The sequence below is a fragment of the Herpailurus yagouaroundi genome, unplaced genomic scaffold (genome assembly GCF_014898765.1).
Source record: "Herpailurus yagouaroundi ecotype Mexico unplaced genomic scaffold, PumYag 190, whole genome shotgun sequence".
NCBI lineage: Eukaryota > Metazoa > Chordata > Mammalia > Carnivora > Felidae > Herpailurus > Herpailurus yagouaroundi.
This window is the reverse complement of record NW_024412421.1, coordinates 3,767,266-3,790,010: the sequence shown is the minus strand read 5'-3', so window position 1 is coordinate 3,790,010 and position 22,745 is coordinate 3,767,266. Positions and strand designations below refer to the sequence as shown.

At 54.9% G+C, this 22,745-nt stretch overlaps 1 protein-coding gene across 3 annotated transcripts in view; it reads left to right on the top strand.

Moving 5' to 3' along the window:
• The window catches only part of ZNF423 (zinc finger protein 423), a 337,746-nt gene that overhangs the window by 192,019 nt on the left and 122,982 nt on the right, over positions 1 to 22,745 (top strand). For all 3 annotated transcript variants that reach the window (XM_040497966.1, XM_040497968.1, XM_040497967.1), the window contains 2 exons: positions 1,311 to 4,525; positions 11,549 to 11,633. In XM_040497966.1, the coding sequence (XP_040353900.1) occupies positions 1,311 to 4,525; positions 11,549 to 11,633 (3,300 nt within the window). The remainder of the gene's footprint in view (positions 1 to 1,310; positions 4,526 to 11,548; positions 11,634 to 22,745) is intronic.

Genomic DNA, 22,745 nt, shown 5'->3' with positions numbered 1-22,745 from the left:
AGTGTGTTTATGTGTGCCTGTGCCTGGGAGCGTGGGCCCCCTGCTCTCCCCTTCCGGAGGATCTGGGCTGCCTCCGGCCCAGACTTTCTGGGTTACGTCTGTGAGGCTTTTTCTGGAGACTAAGCTGTGCTGGCGGGGGCAGTGGTTTATTTCCTCAGGGTTACAAGAGCAAGGTCAGTGCAGCTGAATCTGAGCTTTTGTTTGTATCTCCCCTGCCCGTAGCAGCCTGCGGTCCGTTTCATTCATTATTAAGTTTTAAATCCACCTGATGCGAAACTTGAGCCTCGGAACTCACTCCCTGCTTGGGCTGGCTCGGTCCGACCCCCACCGAGTCTTGAGGCTCAAGGTACTTCACTGGCTCTGTTTACGGTGTCCTGTGTGCCTTTGTTTTTCCAGAAACAGCCAGCCCCTTGTTTCTTTAGTTTTCCTTTGAGGCTGGACAGGGCCAGTGGAGGCCGGGGAGGGTGAGTCATCTGTGCAAGGATGGCCTCCCATACCTGCCAAGGTGGGTCGAAGGGCCCACTGGACTCTGAGCTCTGGGGCCATCTGGGCCCTGGCCCATCCCCTAACCACCCCACATCAGGCCATCTCCCAGGGCCCTGGGAACAGAGCACACACACCCCCACCTTGGGATGGTTTGTGCTGGGAACCCCGCAGATCCTTCTCAAGTACCCTTTGCTTACTCCCGCTTGTGCTGCCGGGTCTGATGCCACGTGCCCGTGACTTGGGCCTCATAGTCTGTCTGCTCCCTGAAGCGGCAGACCCAGCTCCCTCCCCAAATGTGGTGAAGCAGCATTCAATAAGGTGCATTTTATTTTCTTGCAAGGTTTTGCCTGTGCCCCTAAGGATAAGTGGAATTTCCCACCAGGACTAGGGGCTGGAGGGGGAGTCAATCCCCACGTCTTGATCAGGTGAGGACTTGCCTCCTTTTGGCCTACGGGACTGATGGATTGTGAGGTCATTTCTGGTGACTTCCTCCAGGCTGCATCCCCGTGGCCCATCAGGGAAGTGCCTGGGACCTCGCCTCCCGTGGGGGGGGTATGGCGTCCAACGAGGCCCAGGCAGGTGTTGCTGAGGAGAAAGGCATGTCCGCTCCGTATCCTGCCGCCCCCACCCTGCCACTCCCCTGCAGACCGACGGCCCTCGCGTCCACTTGCTTCCGGCCCCCCGGACTCCCTCCCCTGACTCTCCTGCAGCCGTTGGCCAGCTGCACAGCCTCAGCCCGCGAGCTGTCGAGAAGCTGGCTCTGTCCTTGTTTCTCGGCGGCCCTGGGAATTGCCTCTAATCTCCTTTCCGCCTTCCCCCCGCAGATGGTGACGACGACCCACAACTCTCCTGGGTGGCCTCGTCTCCCTCCAGCAAGGATGTTGCGTCACCCACGCAGATGATCGGAGATGGGTGTGACCTTGGCTTGGGCGAGGAGGAAGGGGGCACAGGCCTGCCGTACCCTTGCCAGTTCTGCGACAAGTCCTTCATCCGCCTGAGCTACTTGAAGAGGCACGAGCAGATCCACAGCGACAAGCTGCCGTTCAAGTGCACCTACTGCAGCCGCCTCTTCAAGCACAAGAGGAGCCGCGACCGGCACATCAAGCTGCACACGGGCGACAAGAAGTACCACTGTCACGAGTGCGAGGCGGCCTTCTCCCGCAGCGACCACCTCAAGATCCACCTGAAGACCCACAGCTCCAGCAAGCCCTTCAAGTGCACCGTGTGCAAGCGTGGCTTCTCCTCCACCAGCTCGCTGCAGAGCCACATGCAGGCGCACAAGAAGAACAAGGAGCACCTGGCCAAGTCGGAGAAGGAGGCCAAGAAGGACGACTTCATGTGCGACTACTGCGAGGACACCTTCAGCCAGACCGAGGAGCTGGAGAAGCACGTGCTCACCCGCCACCCCCAGCTCTCCGAGAAGGCCGACCTGCAGTGCATCCACTGCCCTGAGGTCTTCGTCGACGAGAACGCGCTGCTCGCCCACATCCACCAAGCCCACGCCAACCAGAAACACAAGTGCCCCATGTGCCCCGAGCAGTTCTCCTCGGTGGAGGGCGTCTACTGCCACCTGGACAGCCACCGGCAGCCCGACTCCAGCAACCACAGCGTCAGCCCCGACCCCGTGCTGGGCAGCGTGGCCTCCATGAGCAGCGCCACGCCAGATTCCAGCGCCTCCGTGGAGCGCGGCTCCACCCCGGACTCCACCCTGAAGCCACTGAGGGGCCAGAAGAAGATGCGGGATGATGGGCAGGGCTGGTCCAAGGTGGTTTACAGCTGCCCCTACTGCTCCAAGCGGGACTTTAACAGCCTGGCCGTGCTGGAGATCCACCTGAAGACCATCCACGCGGACAAGCCCCAGCAGAGCCACACGTGCCAGATCTGCCTGGACTCCATGCCCACCCTGTACAACCTCAACGAGCACGTCCGCAAGCTGCACAAGAACCACGCCTACCCCGTGATGCAGTTTGGCAACATCTCCGCCTTCCACTGCAACTATTGCCCCGAGATGTTCGCCGACATCAACAGCCTGCAGGAGCACATCCGCGTCTCCCACTGCGGCCCCAACGTCAACCCGCCTGATGGCAATAACGCCTTCTTCTGCAACCAGTGCTCCATGGGCTTCCTTACCGAGTCCTCCCTCACGGAGCACATCCAGCAGGCCCACTGCGGTGTCGGCAGCACCAAGCTGGAGTCCCCGGTCGTGCAGCCCGCGCAGTCCTTCATGGAGGTCTACTCCTGTCCCTACTGCACGAACTCGCCCATCTTCGGCTCTATCCTGAAGCTCACCAAGCACATCAAGGAGAACCACAAGAACATCCCACTCGCCCACAGCAAGAAGTCCAAGGCGGAGCAGAGCCCGGTCTCGTCTGACGTGGAGGTGTCTTCCCCGAAGCGGCAGCGGCTCTCGGCCAGCGCCAACTCCATCTCCAACGGCGAGTATCCCTGCAATCAGTGCGACCTCAAGTTCTCCAACTTCGAGAGCTTCCAGACCCACCTGAAGCTGCACTTGGAGCTGTTGCTGCGGAAGCAGGCGTGCCCACAGTGCAAAGAGGACTTTGACTCCCAGGAGTCGCTCCTGCAGCACCTGACGGTGCACTACATGACCACGTCGACCCACTACGTGTGCGAGAGCTGCGACAAGCAGTTCTCCTCTGTGGACGACCTGCAGAAACACCTGCTGGACATGCACACGTTCGTGCTGTACCACTGCACCCTGTGCCAGGAGGTCTTCGACTCCAAGGTGTCCATCCAGGTGCACCTGGCGGTGAAGCACAGCAACGAGAAGAAGATGTACCGCTGCACGGCCTGCAACTGGGACTTCCGCAAGGAGGCCGACCTGCAGGTGCACGTCAAACACAGCCACCTGGGCAACCCGGCCAAGGCGCACAAGTGCATCTTCTGCGGGGAGACCTTCAGCACCGAGGTGGAGCTGCAGTGCCACATCACCACGCACAGCAAGAAATACAACTGCAAGTTCTGCAGCAAGGCCTTCCACGCCATCATCCTGCTGGAGAAGCACCTGCGGGAGAAGCACTGTGTGTTCGACGCCGCCACCGAGAACGGCACGGCCAACGGGGTGCCCCCCGCTGCCGGCAAGAAGGCCGAGCCGGCCGACCTGCAGGGCATGCTGCTGAAGAACCCCGAGGCGCCCAACAGTCACGAGGCCAGCGAGGACGATGTGGATGCGTCGGAGCCCATGTACGGCTGCGACATCTGTGGGGCGGCCTACACCATGGAGGTGCTGCTGCAGAACCACCGGCTGCGGGACCACAACATCCGGCCCGGGGAGGACGACGGCTCGCGCAAGAAGGCTGAGTTCATCAAGGGCAGCCACAAGTGCAACGTGTGCTCGCGGACTTTCTTCTCGGAGAACGGGCTCCGGGAGCACCTGCAGACGCACCGGGGCCCCGCCAAGCACTACATGTGCCCCATCTGCGGTGAGCGCTTCCCCTCCCTGCTGACGCTCACCGAGCACAAGGTGACCCACAGCAAGAGCCTGGACACGGGCACCTGTCGCATCTGCAAGATGCCACTGCAGAGCGAGGAGGAGTTTATCGAGCACTGTCAGATGCACCCCGACCTGCGCAACTCGCTCACGGGCTTCCGCTGCGTGGTGTGCATGCAGACGGTCACCTCCACGCTGGAGCTCAAGATCCACGGCACCTTCCACATGCAGAAGCTGGCGGGCAGCTCGGCTGCGTCCTCCCCCAACGGCCAGGGGCTGCAGAAGCTCTACAAGTGTGCCCTGTGCCTCAAGGAGTTCCGCAGCAAGCAGGACCTGGTGAAGCTTGATGTCAACGGGCTCCCCTACGGCCTCTGTGCCGGCTGCATGGCCCGTAGTGCCAACGGACAGGTGGGCGGCCTGGCCCCGCCCGAGCCCGCCGACCGGCCCTGCGCCGGCCTCCGCTGTCCCGAGTGCAGCGTCAAGTTCGAGAGTGCCGAGGACCTGGAGAGCCACATGCAGGTGGACCACCGTGACCTCACGCCAGAGACCAGTGGGCCCCGGAAAGGCGCCCAGACGTCGCCAGTGCCCCGGGTAAGAGGCTGTCCCTGCTCCTGGGGGCTCCCCCTGAGCTCTGTACCTCCTGGTGGCGTTCCCTTTAGCAGCCCAGACAAGCAGCGCTCTCGTGCAGCCGCCGGGTACGTCCGCTCTGCGGGAGACTCCGGGGTGATCCCCAGGGTTGCCATTTCCCTTCCAGCTGTGTGACGTGGCAGACGTTGTGTATCTCTCCGGGCCTCGTTTGTCAAGTGCTCATCTGTAAAAGGGGAATGACAATTGCCTGGACTTCATGGGATCGCTTTCAGGGACCCGTGGTGTCATATGGGTAAAGGGCCCGACGCACTGGCTGACACACAGCGAACGCTCCATAAATGGTGGCTGTCGTCTTTCATACAGATCTGAGGTGGACGCATTCACTTGTTTGTTGAGTCTCCTTGGGCAAGTCCCTTTGCTCTCTGGGCTTCAGGTTCAGGATTCTTTTCGGTAATCCGTAGAGATAATATCCGCATACAGGGCTCAGGACCTGCACTTAGTTAGGGCCTGATCATGCAGCCTGTAATCACCGGCTGATAGGTTATCATCAACAGCACATCTTTATAGTTAGTGCAGGTGCTGGTGCATGGAAGAGCCTAGGAATGGATTCAGTTGCTGTTCTCATTAATGACTGATTGATGGATTGATTCCTCCATTCATTTGTTCATCAGATTTGCCCTGAGCACCCATTATGTGCCTGGCAGTCAAGGAGAGTCAGAAACGGACCCTACCTTGGGGGCTTCCCGACTAGGGGAGGCCACAGGCCCATAACTAGTAGGTTTCAGGGAGGCAGGGGAAGTTCAGGCTCTGGGAGGGTCCAGGGTGGGTCTGGGTGCCATGGCCAAGGGCCACCTGATGGTGGGCCCGGGGCCTGCCTGGCTCTTGGGTGTCTGACAGTCGGGCCCGGGGTTCCCACTGAGTCTGTTGGCTGTTTCCAGACTGAGGAGGTGCCAAGCAGATCTCGGGAGTGTCTTTCCCTCAAGGGCCGGCTGCTGGCGCCATGGGCGGAAGGCGGAATTTGGGGAAGGACCACGTGCTGCGCGTGCTTGCTGGAAGACAGGGGTGTAGCTGAGGGTGGTTCACTGTGGGGCTGGGATCACAACTGGCTCCTGGGACTCTGGGATTTTGAGGGTGAGGAGAGGGAAGGGGGGCTGGAGGAGGGTAGAAGGAGAATCTGCAGTGGAAGGGACACATTTGAGGCCCACTGGCCCGCTCTCCACTGAGGTCCAACAGGCCAACGGCCTGTCCACGTTCCCCCTGGCTGGAGAAACACCTGAATGAGGGCAGAGCGGAGCATTCTTCTGGGGGTCTGAGGCCTGTTCTCAAAGGCCTGTCGGGAGCAGAGAGCTCCCTTTTGGGCCCATAACACCTCACCCTCTCAAGGCCTTTTGACCGAACCAGGTGTCTGGAGAAGGGTCCCATAGGTCACCCCTGAGAGGTTCTGTGCACTGGCCCTGGTCCCCACTGCTCGGCTCTGCTCAGCCTCGGCTTGCTGGCCGGCCAGTGTGGGTGGGCCGGGAAGCCTTTGGGCCCTGGAATCAGACGGGCTGGGTTAAAATCGCCTTCTTCCAGGACCCCCCCAGGGATTTGATCTCTCCAGGCCTCTGCCCTCTCCTGTAAAGCCAGAGAGTAGTAATAGCAGCAGCAACAGTATCTATCTCCAGAGCTGACATCACCTGGGAGGCACTGGGGGGCCATTCGGGGTTTTGTTGTTGCTGTTTTTGTTGTTGATTTATTTTGAGAGAGAAAGTGAGCAGGGGAGGTGCGGAGAGTGAGTGAGAGAGAATCCCAAACAGGCTCATGCTGTCAGCACAGAGCCTGACGCAAGGCTCAAACTCACGAACCGTGAGATCACGACCTGAGCCGAAACCAAGACTGACTGAGCCACTCAGGCGCCCCCCATTCTGGGTTTTTAAGGAGCATCTGCTCTGGTTGTTCAGTACCTGCCCCTCTCCCGTTGTTAAACATCGTGACTATTTTCTGTGCGGACCTCCGTGTTTTGCCCTGAGGCCTAAGTGAGCAGAAGAAGTGCTGGGCACACAGTGAACATCACTTGGTATTTATCCCGTTTATAACCACAGCTCACACTTACGGGGGGATAAGGATGTGCTGAGCACTTTATGTCTATACTATGATACTGCCTTTACAGATGAAGAAATGGAGATACAGAACAGTTTGCCCTCAGGCCCCAGCTTTCAAGAGGCAGAGAAGGGATTTGAACCCAGGTAGTGTGGTGCCACAGCCGACCTCTTGACCCACATTCTGCCTATCGCCTCTGCAGCCCATCCTGGTTGCAGGCTGGGGTGGGCTCCAGGGTGGTCACCCCTCTCATTCAGACCACGGGACAGTGTGGTGGGACTGGGGCCCTGTACACCCTCCTTCCACGTGCTCCCAGCCCCATCCCTGCCTTCCCACGCTGCCCACCACGGCGCTGGGGCTCCTGGCAGCCACAGGGCTGCTTCTAGAGTCTCCTCCTCCTCCACAGTCTCTGCTCTGGATTCTGCGTCAGTACCACTTCATAAAGCCCCTACTGTGTGGGCCACGGCAACAACCTGGGAGCCTTGCTGTGACCTCTGTTTTGGCAAAGGCGGTATCCAGGCTCAGAAAGGTGGAACTGTATACTCAGGGATGCACAGCTGTGCATGGCAGCTCAGGGATTCACACCCGAGGGGCCTTGTTTTCTGGGAGCCTGACAGACCTTCCTCTCCCCATCCCAGGCCTTGTGAGAGAAGAGAGGAACAATCACATCTAGAGACCTGGGCAGATGGGCCGTTTGCAGAAAGGAGCTAGACAAAGCCCGGAACCTTCCCAGTGAAGGCCCAGCCTCTGGGGCCTTGCCCCCTGCCTGGGCACGCCTGGGGGCAGGGGCCCAGCTGTCTGTTCACCCACCCTCCCTCCCCCAGGACTCACGCATGTAAGAGCAGACTCTGGGGGCTATGCAAGGGCTTGGGGGCTGGCAGGCTGGGACCCTCGGGAGTGTATCCATAGCAACCAGTTCTCGGAGGACTGGGTTCCTGTGGGGCTGAGGCTGCTGTTGGCTGGAGCGTGAAGCATTGAGGTTCCCTCCCCCCGCCCCCCGCCCATGCTCTGCTTATGGGTAATAACAACATCACCCCAACTCTGGGCCACTGTGGGCAGACACCAGCCCTCCATTGACTCCCCAGGTTCTCACAGTGCCAGATGGGGCAGACTGGGTGCTCTCACACTGGTTAGAGGCCTTGGCCAGGCCACACGAGCTCTCTGTCCCCTGGCCCAGGACTGTCGAATGTGTTCTGGGACACGGGGCTGAGAAAGGCTGCTCAGACGGGCTCCAGAGGCAGCCCTCCTGGCATCAAACCCCAGTCCCCTTGCCCAGTAGTGCGGGGCTCTGGCCAAGTGGCTTGGCCTCTTCAAACTCCACTTTCTCCACCCTTAAAGTGGGGTTCACAGAGTGATTGTGAGTCTTCAGAATAAACAGAGCCTGCACATAGTAGGTGCTCAGTAAATGTGAGCTGCTGTCATGATTGTGGAAATTCAGTAGCTATGGGCTGTCTTTCCTGTCTCTCCCTCGCTTCTCATCTCCTGTCTCTGCTGGTTTCAAGCGTGTTCTCTCTCCGCCCCGGGCTCCTCTCTGAGGTTGCTGGGGGCCACACAGGGGCAGGCAGCCCTGGCCACAGGCCCAGGAGAACCATGGGAGGGACCCTGGGGAAGGGGCTTATGGCAGAGCAGGTGCTTTGAATGCCAAGTTCTGTCTTTCTGTAATTATGTCTCCTGGTGGGGGCTGAAGCTCCAGAGGAGGAGGGGGTCTCTGGGGGACAGAGAAGGGGAGACAGCCCAAGAGGAGGCGTTGGGGTGAGGACGAGGTCTGGCCAAGGTTGTAGCGGGAGGAAGGCAGAGTAAGAGAGCCCTCACCTGCTTGTGCCTGAACTCATGTTCCACCAACATGGAGGACCAGATGGTGCTGGCCGGGTGCCTGCTGCCCTGGGCCTTGGGCACCCATGGCCTTGCACGCAAGGCTGGGAGGGCCGTCTTTTGGAGGAGGGGGCTCTCGGTATAATACACATGCTTAATGAATGTTGGTGCTGGTGAACCTATGTGTGTGGCAAGGCGTGGATGCACATATGGGCAGTTGGGGGTCTACACTTGTGTCCACAAGGGTGTGTATTGGGGGTGGGGTCTGTGCGTGTGCTTGTGTCACAGCTACTTGTGCAGCTGTGGGCACATTCGGGCATGATGGATCCAGTGAGAGCTGAAAGCCTTCATGTCCCAGGATGAATTTGGATACGTCAACCTGTGTGAACGTGTGTTCCATGAGGATGCCTCCACTACTCTGAGGGTGTTGCACCCGTGTGTCTGTGTTAGAGGGAGCAGATTGCCGTGTGTGTGGTGGGGGTTGGGGGTCTTGTGTGTTGACAGTGAGTTGCAACAAGGGAGTGTACGTGGGTCTGTTTGCATGTCTGTGTGTGTCCTCATGGGCGTGTCCATGCCTGTGCATGCAGTCTGTGTGTGTGTATGTGTGTGTGTGTGTGCGCGCACCCAGGCTCTTGTGGTCAGCAATGTCACCTCCCTTGGGAATCCCCTGGAGCATTTTCCCCATCAGGAGGGGCCCTATTATTGGGCAGTCTTTTTCCTGCCACTGAGGGGTGGCCATGTGGTGGAGGAGTATTGGAGGTAACTTCTCATCCTGCCTAGCCCCTGGTGATTTATTTTCCAAGCACAGCAACCCACTTCATTCACCTGCTCCTAGGAGGAACAATCAAAATCACTTTGATCATGGATAGTCCTCTGCACTGGTCTGGACTGGCCATGGCTGTGGCCTCCACAGCCTTCCATCCAGCAGGCCTGCCCTGAGCGTCCTTGGTATGGAGCTTCCTGGGGTGTGCTTTGTTCTTGTATTGACTTCTTCCTTCTTCTTTCCCTTCCTATGTGATGGCAAGAGGGCAGGGGACACATGTGGGAAGGAATGAATGATTCTGACAATGGAAGACCCAAGATCATTGCTCTCCATGAGCACGGATGTGGAGTTGAGCTGAGATGGGGGCTTTGGGACTGTGTACCCCCAGAAGGCCTCAGCCCCCACAGTCTCTTCTGGTCTGAATTTCTCCTCTGTCTGTTGTGAGGCCAGAAACCCCAGCTCTGTCCGACCCCCGCCTCATGCCCTACTTCTTGGGCATTTCCCTGCAGAATGCCTGCCTCTGGGCCACTGTTCTGAACCCCTAGGTTTTCTGAAACACTGGGGGAAAGGGCCCTGGTCTTATCAGAGTGGGTTCTGGAACCTGACGGGGGACCCTGCCTTTGGAACCAAAGCTCCCAGCACCAGCTAGGACAGCTGTTTCCTCATTGATTCGTTCAACAAGCATTTGCTTAGCAACAATAACAATTGTAATAAAAGTTAAGTCATTATTAGGCACTCCTTCTGGGCCAGGTCCTGTGCTGGGTAGTGAGGATCCAAGATACAGAAGGCATCTTTGGTTCTCTTTGCTCCTCCTGCCCTAGTAAAGTGCTTTGCAACATAATATTTGCAACTTGGCTCATTTGTTCAACAAATGCTTTCCATGTACTTAGTCTCTGCTGGCCGTGGGACCTCACAGGTGGACAAAGTGCATCCTGGCCCTCTGGGTGCTCACGATGCAGTGGGGGAGCAAACAAGTCAATTAGCCACGACGAATCCATGTGCTGATTAACTAGATGCTTTAAGCATAAGCTCGGGGGCCTGGGGAGCCCCTGAACTCATCCTGGGGTGGGAAGAGGAGGCCTCTCAGCAGAGGTGACATTTGAACAGAGTCCTCAGGATGGAAAGGGTACTCCGAGTGGAGGAGACAGCGTGGGCAAAGGCCTGGAGGTGGGACCAGGCCCTTGAGGGAAACTGCAGATGTGGTCAGAGCCACCCTGGGAACTGAGGCAGTTGAGCCCCCTGGTGGTTTATCCTGGCTGCATGTTTGAGGGTCTGGCCCGAGTGTTTCACCAAGAAATCCAAAGCCCTGCCCCCTTTTCCAGAGGTCAGGGGAGGTCCCTTCATCCCTGAGCTGCAGTGGTCTTCAAAAAGCTTGGATGATTTGGATCCCAATACGACCCTGCCCCCTTCATAAAAACTCACAGCCACAGACTTTCCCCCACACAGGCAGTACCACCCCTGTCCAGAGGGGGCTGTTTTCACAGTCACCCACCCAGGCTTAGTTATTGAGAAGATTCTTTGGAATGGGTCTTCAAGAAGCTCTGAAGCTTCTGATGATCTCCATTTTCCTCCTTCTACCTCCTAAAGGCAGCTGGTATTAGCTTCCTGTGTGTGGAAGCCAGCTGTAGGATCACCAGCAACCTTGTGTGCCTAGTGAGGAATTCTTCAGTTACTTGTAAGCACCAGGACTGGCAGGAACAGTATCCCCTGCTCGGCCACATGGCCCTTATCTCTTATGTAAAGAGGTAGAGTAGTTGGATGGGTGGAAAGATAGATGTATGGTTGGATTGGTAGATGGATGTAGGAGAAGACAGAAGGATGAGTAGACAAAGGATGGATAAATGGAGGGTGGATGAATGAATAAGTGGATGGGTAGGTGTGTATTACCTAGATGGCTGATAAGATAGCTAGATGGATTGATGGGTAGACGGATGGGTGTGTGTGTGTGTGTGTGTGTGTGTGTGTGTGTGTAGACAGTGAGCAGGTAGATGGATGGATGATGGGTGGATGGATGATGGGTGGATGGATGGATGGATGGATGGATGGATTTGAGCATGCTCCTAGAAGGGCAGCCTCCTTCAACTTCTTTTCCATGGTTATACTGTGTGTTCTCACCTTGGGATGGTGACTCCCATCATGGCAGTTTCCCCAGATGTAACAGAGGAGCACCTCCTTTGGAGTGCAGCCTAGTCCCCTGCCCCAGGCTGGAGAGCTGGATTTGGAGGCAGGTGGGGAGACAATGGCCAGAAGAGACCTGCGAGGGGACCAGAGCCATCCTGGCAAGTCTTGAATGAAGACCTCCAGGCACTTTTGCTTTCTGCTCTTTTCCACTTCCTGACTATCTAATTCCTTTCTTTTTGGCTTCCAAACAGAAGAAGACATACCAGTGCATCAAGTGCCAGATGACCTTTGAGAACGAGAGAGAGATCCAAATCCATGTTGCCAACCACATGATTGGTAAGAGAGCGTTTCCTCCCACCCATGCTGGGGCCACTCATCGGGCTTTGAAATTTGTGGTTCCAATCATCATTTCGCTGCTTTTAGGGCAAAAGATGGAGTCACTGCTGCCGTTTCCGAGACGTTTCAAATGGGAGTAAAATGTAAGAGCTGGAGCTCTACTCACATTACAATCAAACTTTTGACAATCTCTTCCATTTCCCAGCATAAATTTCCCTCCATTTCTGAAACGAAGTGCTTTCCAGTTGTCAAGCACTCAGGGGCAATTATGCTTCAATTTTATATGTCATGACATTGAATAGATTTAACTGCTCACATTTCCCCACTAAACGTGGTGAATTCCTCAGGCACGTTGTCAAAGCAGAATGCTTACAAAGGTATTTCACTACTTTCCCTATTCTTCTTCAAGTGGTTTTGGACTTTGGAAAATTCAGCCTTTCTGGAAGGGGAACTTTCAAAGTGCCTTCGTGTTGTTCCCTCTTGGTCCGAGGTGGGGAGGGGAAGTTGTGATTGTGAGGTCTTATGTGCCTTCCGTTGGATGGGTGTTGTCTTGCCGGCAGCCGGGGATGCCCTGCGTGTCAGAGGGAGCACGGCTGGATTTCTGGTGAGCGTGGAGCTGGCCCAGGGTGGGTGGAGGATTTGGCAGTGAGGGCTTCGGGAGCTTCTGGAATGCTGGTGCCCTGGGTCTTTGGTGGAAGTATGATCACCTTCTCCAAGACCCTTGCAGTCTGAGCAGTGAGGCTTCAAGCGTGTGTTGGGCATCCTGACCCTTCACTTCCTCTAACATTTTTTAATTGTAGTCTTGCGGACCGAGTACTGTTTTACAAAACTCTTAATTGCATGCATTCAAAAACACTCATTAACTGTGCTACTCAATGAATTCCCAGGAACCGAGCGCAACTGTGTAACCAACACCTAGCCGAGGAAGCTGACCATTTCCGCATCCCAGAAGTCCCCTCCTGGCCCCTCCAGCCCCTCCCCCCAGCAATGAAATGTCACCATCCTGATGTCGCTGGCATAAGGCTTTTTTTTTTGCCCATTTTGCACTTTCTATAAATGAGAGCATACAGTCTCTGCTCTTTTGTGTTGGGTGCCTTTCCTTCATTCACGTTAGTGCCTGTGGTTGGACATCGCCCCTTCTCACTGGTGTATGATAGTCTGTTGTGTGAACACATCACCATTTATCTTGTCTGTTCTACTCTTTTTTTTCTTCTTTCTTTTCTTTTTGAGAGCGAACAAGAGCATGCGTGCATGAGCATGAACAGGGGAGGGACAGAGGGAGAGGGAGACAGAGAATCCCACACAGGTTCCACGCCCAAAATGGAGCCCGACGCACGGCTCGATCCTACAACTGTGAGATCGTGACCTAAGCCAAAATCAAGAGTTGGACACTTAACTGACCGGCCACCCAGGCACCCCTTGTCTATTCTGTTTTTGATGGGCATCTTGGTCATTTTCATTTTGGAGTTGTTTCAGATAATGTGCTGCTATGGGCATTGTTGGTCTATGGGTTTTGGTGAACACGTGCATATGATTTTAATGGGAATGTTGGTAGTGGAATTGGTGGGTCATGGAATATGAGTAGGTTCACCTTCAGTAGATACAGGTAGTTGTATGAAATTATGCTCCCGCGGGCAATGTGAGAATACTCCACAGCCGTGCCACCATCCACGTTCTCCGCAACAAGAACCATTGTTGAGGTGCTTCTTTAGTGAAGCTGTGTCAGGGAGAGGATGCTGCAGCCATCCTAGCTGCAGCCTTGGTGAGCTCTGTGGGTTTGAGGATCCAGTGTCCCTGAATTGAGGATCCAGTGTCCCAGTGATTCAGGGTGGTTCCCCTGAAGGCATTGGCCCTGACTGTGTGCGTGGTGGGGCTCTCCCAGTGGTGAGGGGACACCAGGAGCTGACGAGGGGCAGCTGATGAGGCCCTGGGAGTTCAGCCTGACAGGGAGATTGGTGGCTTTTTAATTTCTTCTGTTTGAAAGCCCCCTGCTGAAGTAGAAGAAGGAAACTAGCCTGTCAGTCACTGGCTGCTGGGAGCGCTTTCATGGGAGTGTCAAGGAGGTAAAGATGAAGATATCTAAAAATGTTTGCCTTTGTAGCAGGTGTTAATGTGTGTGCCTGTTTGTAAGCACGAAGGGCGAGAGCCTGGCTAATTGGACCACAGTGATTTCAAAGGTGCTCCCCCCACCCTCCACCTTTCCTTCTGTGCTGAGCCCGGAAGCTGTGTGTCCTCAGGTGGAAGGTGAGGGGGGGTGCTTCTAACTAGAAGGTGGGCAGTGGAAAGGGGGGGGGTGCTTCTAACTAGAAGGTGGGCAGTGGAAAGGGGGGGGAGTTGAGGGGAATCTGGGCCTTTGTGTGAGTGGAGGGCCAGGCTCCGGAGAGAGGCAGTCCCATCTGGTGGCTGGACAGGGCCCCTCACCCGAGCCTGACTCTGCAGCACTGCGAGCTGGCCTGGTTCCCAGGACATGTGGGGAGCAAGCAGCAAGGAGCTGTTGGTCTCCGAGCCTGGGGGTCCCAAGTGAGATGTTCACGCAACGAACAGTATCATCGTGCAGGACCACATGGGCTGGGGACCCCGATGCGAGACCTGCCTCTGGCGGGGCGGCACCTCCTCTTGCTCTAACCTGCCCTCCCCACCGGCTTGCCCTCCCCTGGCCTCATCACCCCCATCTATCAGAGAACACTGACTACTGAGCACCTGCTGCATGTTGAGCGCTGGGGCGGTCCCTCAGGTGGTAGAGGGAGCAGGGGACAGGGTCCCCATCCGCAGAGGCCTTACGGCACCCCGTGGGAGACCCCGCAGCACACGCATCACGCAGCGAAGGGGGGTCTCACTGGGCGAGAGCACTAGAGCAGCCACCATGCACTGAGCCACACCGCGTGGCAGGCACTCTGTGTAGGTATTCATCCTTCATCTCATAGAGGAGCTTTAATGACTTATCCGCATTCTTCCAGAGAGGAAGCAGCAGAACCAGTGTCTGAATACAGCTGGGCTCTCTCTGCCGTGTGTGGCTCCCTGCCAGGGTCTGTGGTGGGAGAGACCCAGCACTGCCCTTGGGTCCCCTACCCGCAGGGAAAGCTGAAGGCATCCAGCTGCAGGGAGGTTGATGAGAACCGGGAACAGAGACCAAGGACTGCTGGATCCAAAGAGGCCTGTAAGAATGGCCTGGGTGTCACAGGATGAAGAGGAGTTTTCTCCATGGCAGGCCCGTCCCTGGCAGAGGGAACAGCCTTGACAAGGAAGGACAGTCACCAGAGGACAAGGGCCTTGGAGGGCTCAGCAGAAGGAGGTCCTTGAAGGATGAGCAGTTGGACCCAGAAGGTGGAGAGCAGTGTCTCTGGGAGGACTGTGGGGTGAACAAGGCTCAGAGGAGAAGCAGAGGAGGGAGTTTGAGGGTTGGAGGAGCTCGACCTGGCTGGGATGGAGGCATCGCATGTGGTAACATTGTGAGCAGTGAGGGTAGGGAGGTAGCTTGGGGCCAAGCCAGAGAGGGCCTTGAATGCCAAGTTAAGGGATTTGGGTTTAGACTTGACCCTGAGGGCCAGGGTCCAAGTCTGGGGGTCCGTTGGCTGATGTTTTATTGGGCTTCTCTTGGAAAACCAGAAGAGGTGGCAGCCAGGGCCCTGAATTCCCATGTGGCACAGCTGACGAGCTCGGGAGCAGCTGGGTTTGTGTGTTTCCAGGCACCATGGTCCCAGCCATCTTTATTATATTTTAGGGTGCTTTGTTCATTTGTGTCCCCAGCCTCATCCCTGTGGGCACCTGAATGTGCAACATTGGGCTTAGGCACTAGGGACCCATTGAAGGTTTTAGGGCAGAGAATGGCCTGGATGTCGCTGAGTGCTTTAGGGAGATTAATCTAGCTGCAGTGTTGAGGAGGAAGAAGATGGAAGAGAAGAGAGACCCGCCTGGTCTGGTCCAGAGGTGAGGGGATGAGGCTGGGAGAAAAAAGAGGAAGGAGGTGAAAGAACTTCGATTTGGTTTGTGCTGTGGGCCTGGTTGGCCTTGGTGACTTGGGGAAGGTGCCAGAGGGCAACCGTGGGAAATATGAGTGGAAGAGTGGTAGGCACCAGAGCCCCAGCTGGGGCTGGCTCCGAAGTCCCAGTCAAAACTGTTGGGGCCCAGTGTCCCTGTGGACAGCTTCCCCTGCTAAATAACCCAAGGCCAGAGTGGATGCCTGGAGCTGGTGGGGATAAAAGCCCCCCTTCGTGGCACCAAGGGGACTTGGCGGGTAGAAGTTGCACTGTTCAGCTTGGCGGCCTTCTAATAAACTCGGGGCACTGGGGGGGGTCTGAGGCCGGCCTCCCTGGGGACCCTGACTATTGAGACCTCCCCCTGGGGGGATGCTAAACGGCCTTTTTATAGCGGGGGGCCTCTTCGTGGCTTTGCAGCCTCCAGACCCTGGCAGTTATGATGACTCAGGGACACGTCTCCTTGGAAACATTTTCCCGGCACCCTCTCCCGGCTGCTGCTGGCGAGGGAGTGATTTGGAGCTGATAGAAAGGCAAGGGTTTTTTGAAACCTTTTCAGCAGCAGGGTCCCCTTTGAAATCCCCCCCTCCCCACAGGGAATGAGGCCCCCTTCACTGGGCTTCCCCCAGGTTTTGAAATGGTTTTAGACGCCCCCTCCCCCAGTAGGCACAACAAAAACTTGGAGCAGGCCACAGCCCTGTTCTGCGGCCTCCTGTAGAGACGACCTGGCCCAGCCCTGCTGCCCTTGCCCACCATCCACTGCCCCCACATCTGGAAGGGTGACCCCCCTCCCTGAAAATGGCTCTGCAGGAGGCCCCCCCACCTTGGGCTTCCTGTGGCCTGGCCCAAAGACAGGGGCCCTTTCCAGTGGCTGGGAAGGGAGGAGTGTCTTTCTCTGTAAGTTGAACGTGTGTGCACAAAGTGTGTGTAGCCCTCCTGGGGCACCTGAGGCCTCAGACACCAAGGAAGCTGATTTGCCAGGGCAGGCCTGCCCTCTTCTCAACTGCCTGTGGGTGTCTCTCCTCTCGGTTCCTGCCAGGTGTGGCTGGATAAGGGGTCTGAGAACTTGTCCTTGAAATAATGAACTTGCTCTGACCCAGGTCGGCCCTAACAGAGTGACTCAGCCTCTAGGCCCTGGTGTCCTTATCCGGGGCATCATGGGTCCCTGTGGGGAGCCCTGGGGAGGGTCAGCGCTGGGAACGGACAGTCCTCAGGGAACCTTGACAGGAACATTCACCCTCTATGTCCTTGGAAAGTGGTTGTGGACCCTCTGGCAGGCAGCCAGGCCAGAGCCTGGGGCCCAGTGGGGCATTAGGCCTTCTGGGGATGTTGTTTTTCTGGTCACGTCAGCCCTGTTCCCTGGGTACCTCTGAGGGGCTGAGCTTTGCTATCGGGGGGTGAAGAAATGGGGCGGGGGTACATCTGGAAGATCAGCCTCTCCCACCTCCTGCTTAAGCCTTTAACATACTCCCCAACATGCTGGGCTGGGGTCCTTGTCTATCATCCCCTCCCTAGCCCTGTCCCCTTGCTGTGGCAGGATGAGCCCTGGTCCATCTGGAGTGTGTGTGTGGGGAGGGGGGGCCAGGGGGACTTCTGTCTTCTAAGTCTTTAAGAAGCACATCCTTGAAGACATATTGAAAAAGCCACCTTGCAGACCAGGTACTTACTCTTTCTGTGGCTGCTTGCATGCCCAGGACCCATGTGAAGACCTGTGTTTAGGAGGGGAAGGAAGGTCTGGGGTGGAAATCAGTGTGTCGCCCTCACACCAGGGAAATACAAAACCCCTCAAATATAACTGAAGAGAAAAACATATGAAAAGGACGAGGAGAAGGGGTTCCTGTTCGCCGTGTACCGTGAACACATGTTGCTGAACGGGGCTGTGTTAGGCTCTTCCATGGTGCTTTTGATCTGGTAATGCCAGACTTAAAACACCTGTCTAACCTTAATACGTGTTAAAAATGTCTTCCTTTCCCCACAGGAGATTACATTTCAAGTTCTGGAACTGTTCTGTCAGAATAGCAAGCCTATATGGACAGCTTATCATCCCATCCTTTTTAATTTTTAGCTTCGCACAATCCCCTTAGCAGCCCCTAAGGGTGAGAGGACTCAGTTTCCCTCACTTTGAACCTCAGTGGTTGGTTTAAGGAAGCTGTTGATCAAGCACTTTGGTTTATGAAGGACCCATCAGTTCTGGATTTTAAAATAGCTGAAATGTTTCGGTTTTTTTTTTGTTTTGTTTTGTTTTGTTTTTGTTTTTAAGACAGGGAAAGGCTCTTTAGGTGGGGCTTCCTCTGATAATAACCTCAGTTCAGTAAACATGATTGAGATCCTTGGGGGGTTTGGTGAGGAACCTCTCCTCTCATCCAGTTGGGGAGTTAATAACCCAAAAGGAAAAGTTCTATGTAACGTCACAAGTGTGAGATACGGAAACGCAAAGGACGAGTGTGTGTTGTTCAATCTGGGTATCCAGCAAAACTTCCTGGAGGAGGTGACACCTAAGAAGTTGGGAAGTAAGGGGAAAGGGGCATTCCAGACAGAGAAAACAGCATAAGCCAATCCACAGAGAAGAGATCCATGTAGTATGTTGGGAAATTATAGACAATGCAGTGTTGCTTCAGGAAAAATCATGAGGTAGGAGGTGGGTGGATCATAGAAAAGATAGTGCAGTGAAGTCGGTGAGAGAAGATGAAGGCGTTGGTTAGGAGGGTGTGGTTCGAGAAACATTTAAGAGGCAAAACTAGCAGGATTGGGCAAATTTGAATGTCTATGGGAAGCGGAGAAGTTCAGACTGACTTTAAGTTCTCAAGGGACCAGGTTTTGGGTGGCAGGTAGAAGATGAGACTGTGCCTGGGGAATAGCTAGCTGCTGTGGGACTGGCAAAGAAGATGGCCCCAATAACGATCGTAGAGGTGAGGCTTACTGAGTACCAGGCCCAGCTAACAATATCTACACCTGCTATCACACTCACCCCTACAGCTGATGAGGGGGCACTGTTGTCTCTCCCCTTTTTTACATGGGGGATTCAGGGGACTTGTCTGTTGTCAGTAAGTTGCAGAGGGGGGATTTGAACATAGGCAGTGTGATTCCAGGGCCTGGAATCCTCTGAACTCCTACACTTGAATGTTCATCACACTTGGTGGGCTCAAGTTCATGCGTTATGTGACCTTGCAGGAGAGGCTCACAGGTGATCTGTGGGCTGGCGTCTGGCCGGCAGTTGGCCACGTGGGCCGAGGGCTCAGGAAAGAGGCCTGGGCTGAAGAAGGGATCTGGAAGCATCAGCATATCTGCTGAAGGCAGCTGGGAGGAGCGTGCTGTCATTGACGCCAAGATGGCACAGTGCTTCTGGGCAGCAGTGCGAAAAGCCACAGAGAGGCTGATGGGAGAGAGGCTGAAGAGGGTCTGCTGGACTGTCCTGGGCAAGAGCAGGGTCAATGGAATCAGATGGAGGAATGAGTTACGGGGACAGGGGGAGACCAGCAGTGTAGCCTCGACTTGCCAGGCTCCAGGCTTGGAAGGGAGGGTGAGAAGCAGGAGCTAGAGGGATCCAAGGATCACAGGAAGCTTTTGCATTCATTTTTAAGAGGGAGAGACCAGAGTTCGTTTCTAGGCTAAGGGGAGAGCACCACCAGGGAGAGGAGGAGGAAGGATGGAGAGGAGACACCAATGCAGCCAGGCCAGGGACCAGGGCGCGGGCACCACCTTGTGTGGACCAGCCCGCAAGCACGGCCTTCTCTTCTTGCTCTCCGTTGCCATGGGCTTGGTGGCCTGTACTGTTGGGTGGACTTTACTGAATGCCCTTTATGGTCATTTGGCTGCGTGGGAGCAGCTGATACATGAGCGATTTCCCTTCCATCTGATTTTGGCTGAGCCTTACTGAAGTGATGGCAGAAAACAAGTGTCCCCGTGGCCAGTGTGGCCCCAGGGCGTGGCCTCCTCTTCCCTGAGCTCCCAGTAGGTGCTAGAGCCTCACACTGGACCCCCTTCTTCATGTGTCTCTGGGGCCCAGTAGGGAGGGAGTGGGAGACCTCCTCTTCTGACTGTAGACCCCTCTCCTGAGGGAGTCGGGGTGGCCCTCGCTGGCTGATCAGCCTGTTCTGGTTTCCAGCTCATCTGCCTGGGGAAGGGGTGTGGGGAGATGGGAAGTGGTTCCACGAAGGTACACAGTGTACTGTGAGCCTGACTCGGAGTGAGAACCCGAAGTCACTGATGGCAGCATTTGCTAAACAAAAACTCCTTTTGGAAGTTATTGATTTTAGTTTTTCCAGTCGATCTGTATTAAGCACCAAGTGTTTGCTCAATCTGCTGTAGCTGTGAATAATAATGAGAGACAGAGTACGCAGGTGGGAGCATGCACACACACTCAGAATATAGAACTCTACAGTCAATCAGTGGTTAAGAGCACTCCCATCTCATAGCTAACGGTTATCTGCCTCTGTATGCTTCAGCTCCTTGTCTATAAAATAACTACATCCTAATGATATGCAGTAGTTTCGACAGGACTCATTCAGTGGCAAGTCAGACCCAGCTCATACTGACTAACACATAAAAAAGAGAATTTTTGGCTCATGTAACTGACAAGTCCCAGGATACCTTGGGTGAGAGCCTTCAGGCATGGCTGGATCCAGCGGTTCCAATAAAGTCATCACCAGTCTCTCTGTCTCTCAGCTCTGCTTCCTCTTTGTTGCCTTCATCCCCTGGTGCATGATGACAGCCAGCAGCTCCTGGTCCAGCAGTCCCAGCAGAGAGGGGCATGTGCTTCCTCATCAGCAGAAAAGGTCTCAGGCAGGACCAAGGCTGACTGCCTCCTGAGGGTCATGAAGCTGCCCATGAACTAATTGCTGTAGCCAGGGAGAGGGGGTAGTTGATCGTTCAGGCTAGCCCCACCTGCCCTTCCTGGGCGCTGGGGTGGGTCAGTTGTCAGCCCCCTGAGCCCCAAGAATGGGAGCAGGGAGGGTATTCTTGAAAAGAAAGGAGGTATCTATTTCTACAAGAAGGGGGCGGCACAAAAAGAAAGGGTCACAACCCCTACTTTTGGGGGGCTGTTTGGAGGATTAAATGAGTTAAAATATATGAAAAGTGCCTGGCACACTCCCTGGCACATGTAGGTTCTCAGTAAGTGGTAACTATTAACATTAATATTAATAATATTATTAGTAGTCCCTGTGGCAGGGACTCATTAAAGATAATGCCCAAGATAATGAAGATCATACTAGAGCCCTTGTTTAGAAAGGATAAACAGCCACTCTGTGGCCATGCTAACCCTACGTCCTAGGTGCTGGCCCATGGCAGCTCAGAGGATGCTGCTGAGGGCTTCCTGGAAGAGGAAGACTGGTTCTCTGTCTTTGTCAAGCTCTAAGGGGCTGTGCCTGCAGGATAGATCCCAAAGGAGTAGCTCCAGTCGGAATGATTTATTCATTTACTCCTTCATTCATTCAGCCCTTTTTTTCTTGCCTGAGCTCCATCTACATGCTATGCACTAAGCATGGATGTCACAGCAAGCAAAACAAAGTCCTGTGGTCCTGGAGCTAGTGGGGAGCAGATGGGTGTTAAAGAAGCAAACAGATAAGAAATCCTGGCTATTCCGAGTTGTAATAGGTTCCATGAGGAACATAGGGAGAGTCGTGGTGTGCGTGGGAGCCGGGTAAAAACACCCGGTTGGCGGTAGCCTGGCTAGGAGGTGACTTCTGAGCTGCGAGCTGAGTGCTTAGAGAGCGTTGGCTCCTGTCAGAGGTGTGATAGTCCGTTGGCCTACACGCTGGGGCCCGCTGGTCTGCCTGTCTGTCCCCTAGAGGAAGGGGAGATTTTAAGGGGTTAGGACCACGTCATGGTGAGAGGAGCCCCCAGTGCCTCTTAGAGGCCCCTTCTTGGATACGCCATCAGACTCCCTCCAGCCTGGAACAGCACCTGGAGACTCAAACGTTCTTTCTTTTGGCCTCTTTCTGGATTTTGTGTGGGCCACACACAGAGGGTCACTTTGCCAGCAGGAGCCCATAAACCCAGCAGCTGGGGGCCCTTCCGAGCTAACTTCTGCCTCCCTGCTCCTAAGGCATTGCCGGGCCTGTGGTGTCTGTGGTCCCTGGCATCCCTTTGCTTGCCCCCTGACCTCTCTCCTACAGTCTTTCTTTTACAACTCCCTGTGCCCATCCTGCCAGATGCCTGTGTCCTATCCCTCCCTCACTGGGTTTCCAGATTTTGCAAATAAAAACACAGAATGGCTTGTTAAATTTGAATTCCAAATAGAGAACATGTAATTTTTTAGTCCAAGTGTGGCTCCAGTATTGCATGGGGCATACTTATACTAAAAAATTATTTGTTGTTTATTTGACATTTAAATGTGACTGGCCATACCTCATTTTACGTGGCAACCCTATCCCTTCCCCACACTCGCCATGCTTCAAGCGCGTTAGCTTGGGGAACATGGTGCTCCCACCCACCTTCTCTTCTTTTAAAGCTCTTCATGGTTCTTTCTTCATCCTTTAAAGAGTTTTTAACTTAAAAAGTTAAACTTTTCCTTTTGAGTTAATTGTAGGTTGATGTGGAGATTCACAGAGAGATCCCCTGTACCTTCTACCCAGTTTCCCCCAAGGATAATAGTTCGCAAAAGGAGAGTCTGTATCACAACCAGGATATTGAGATAGATGCATTCAGGCTACAGAGGGTTCCCATCACCACCGACACCTTCATGCTGCCTTTTTATAGCCATAGCCACTTCTGTTCTGCCCCAGCCCCTTCCTCAGCCCCTGGAAACCACTAATCTGTTCCCCGTTTCTGTAGTTTTGTCATTGCAAGACTGTTATAGGAATGGAATTGTACATAAGTTTTCATTACCTTTGGGATAAATGTCCAGGCATGCAGGTGCTGGTCTATAGCATTTGCATGTTTGACTTTTTAAAAGTATTTCATTTTAAATAATTAATTAATTAATTAATTAAATTTAAATTTTTTATTAAAGTTTTTTTTTTTAATTTTTTTTAATGTTTATTTTTGCGACAGAGAGAGACAGAGCATGAACGGGGGAGGGGCAGAGAGAGAGGGAGACACAGATTCGGAAGCAGGCTCCAGGCTCCGAGCCATCAGCCCAGAGCCTGACGCGGGGCTCGAACTCACGGACCGCGAGATCCTGACCTGAGCTGAAGTC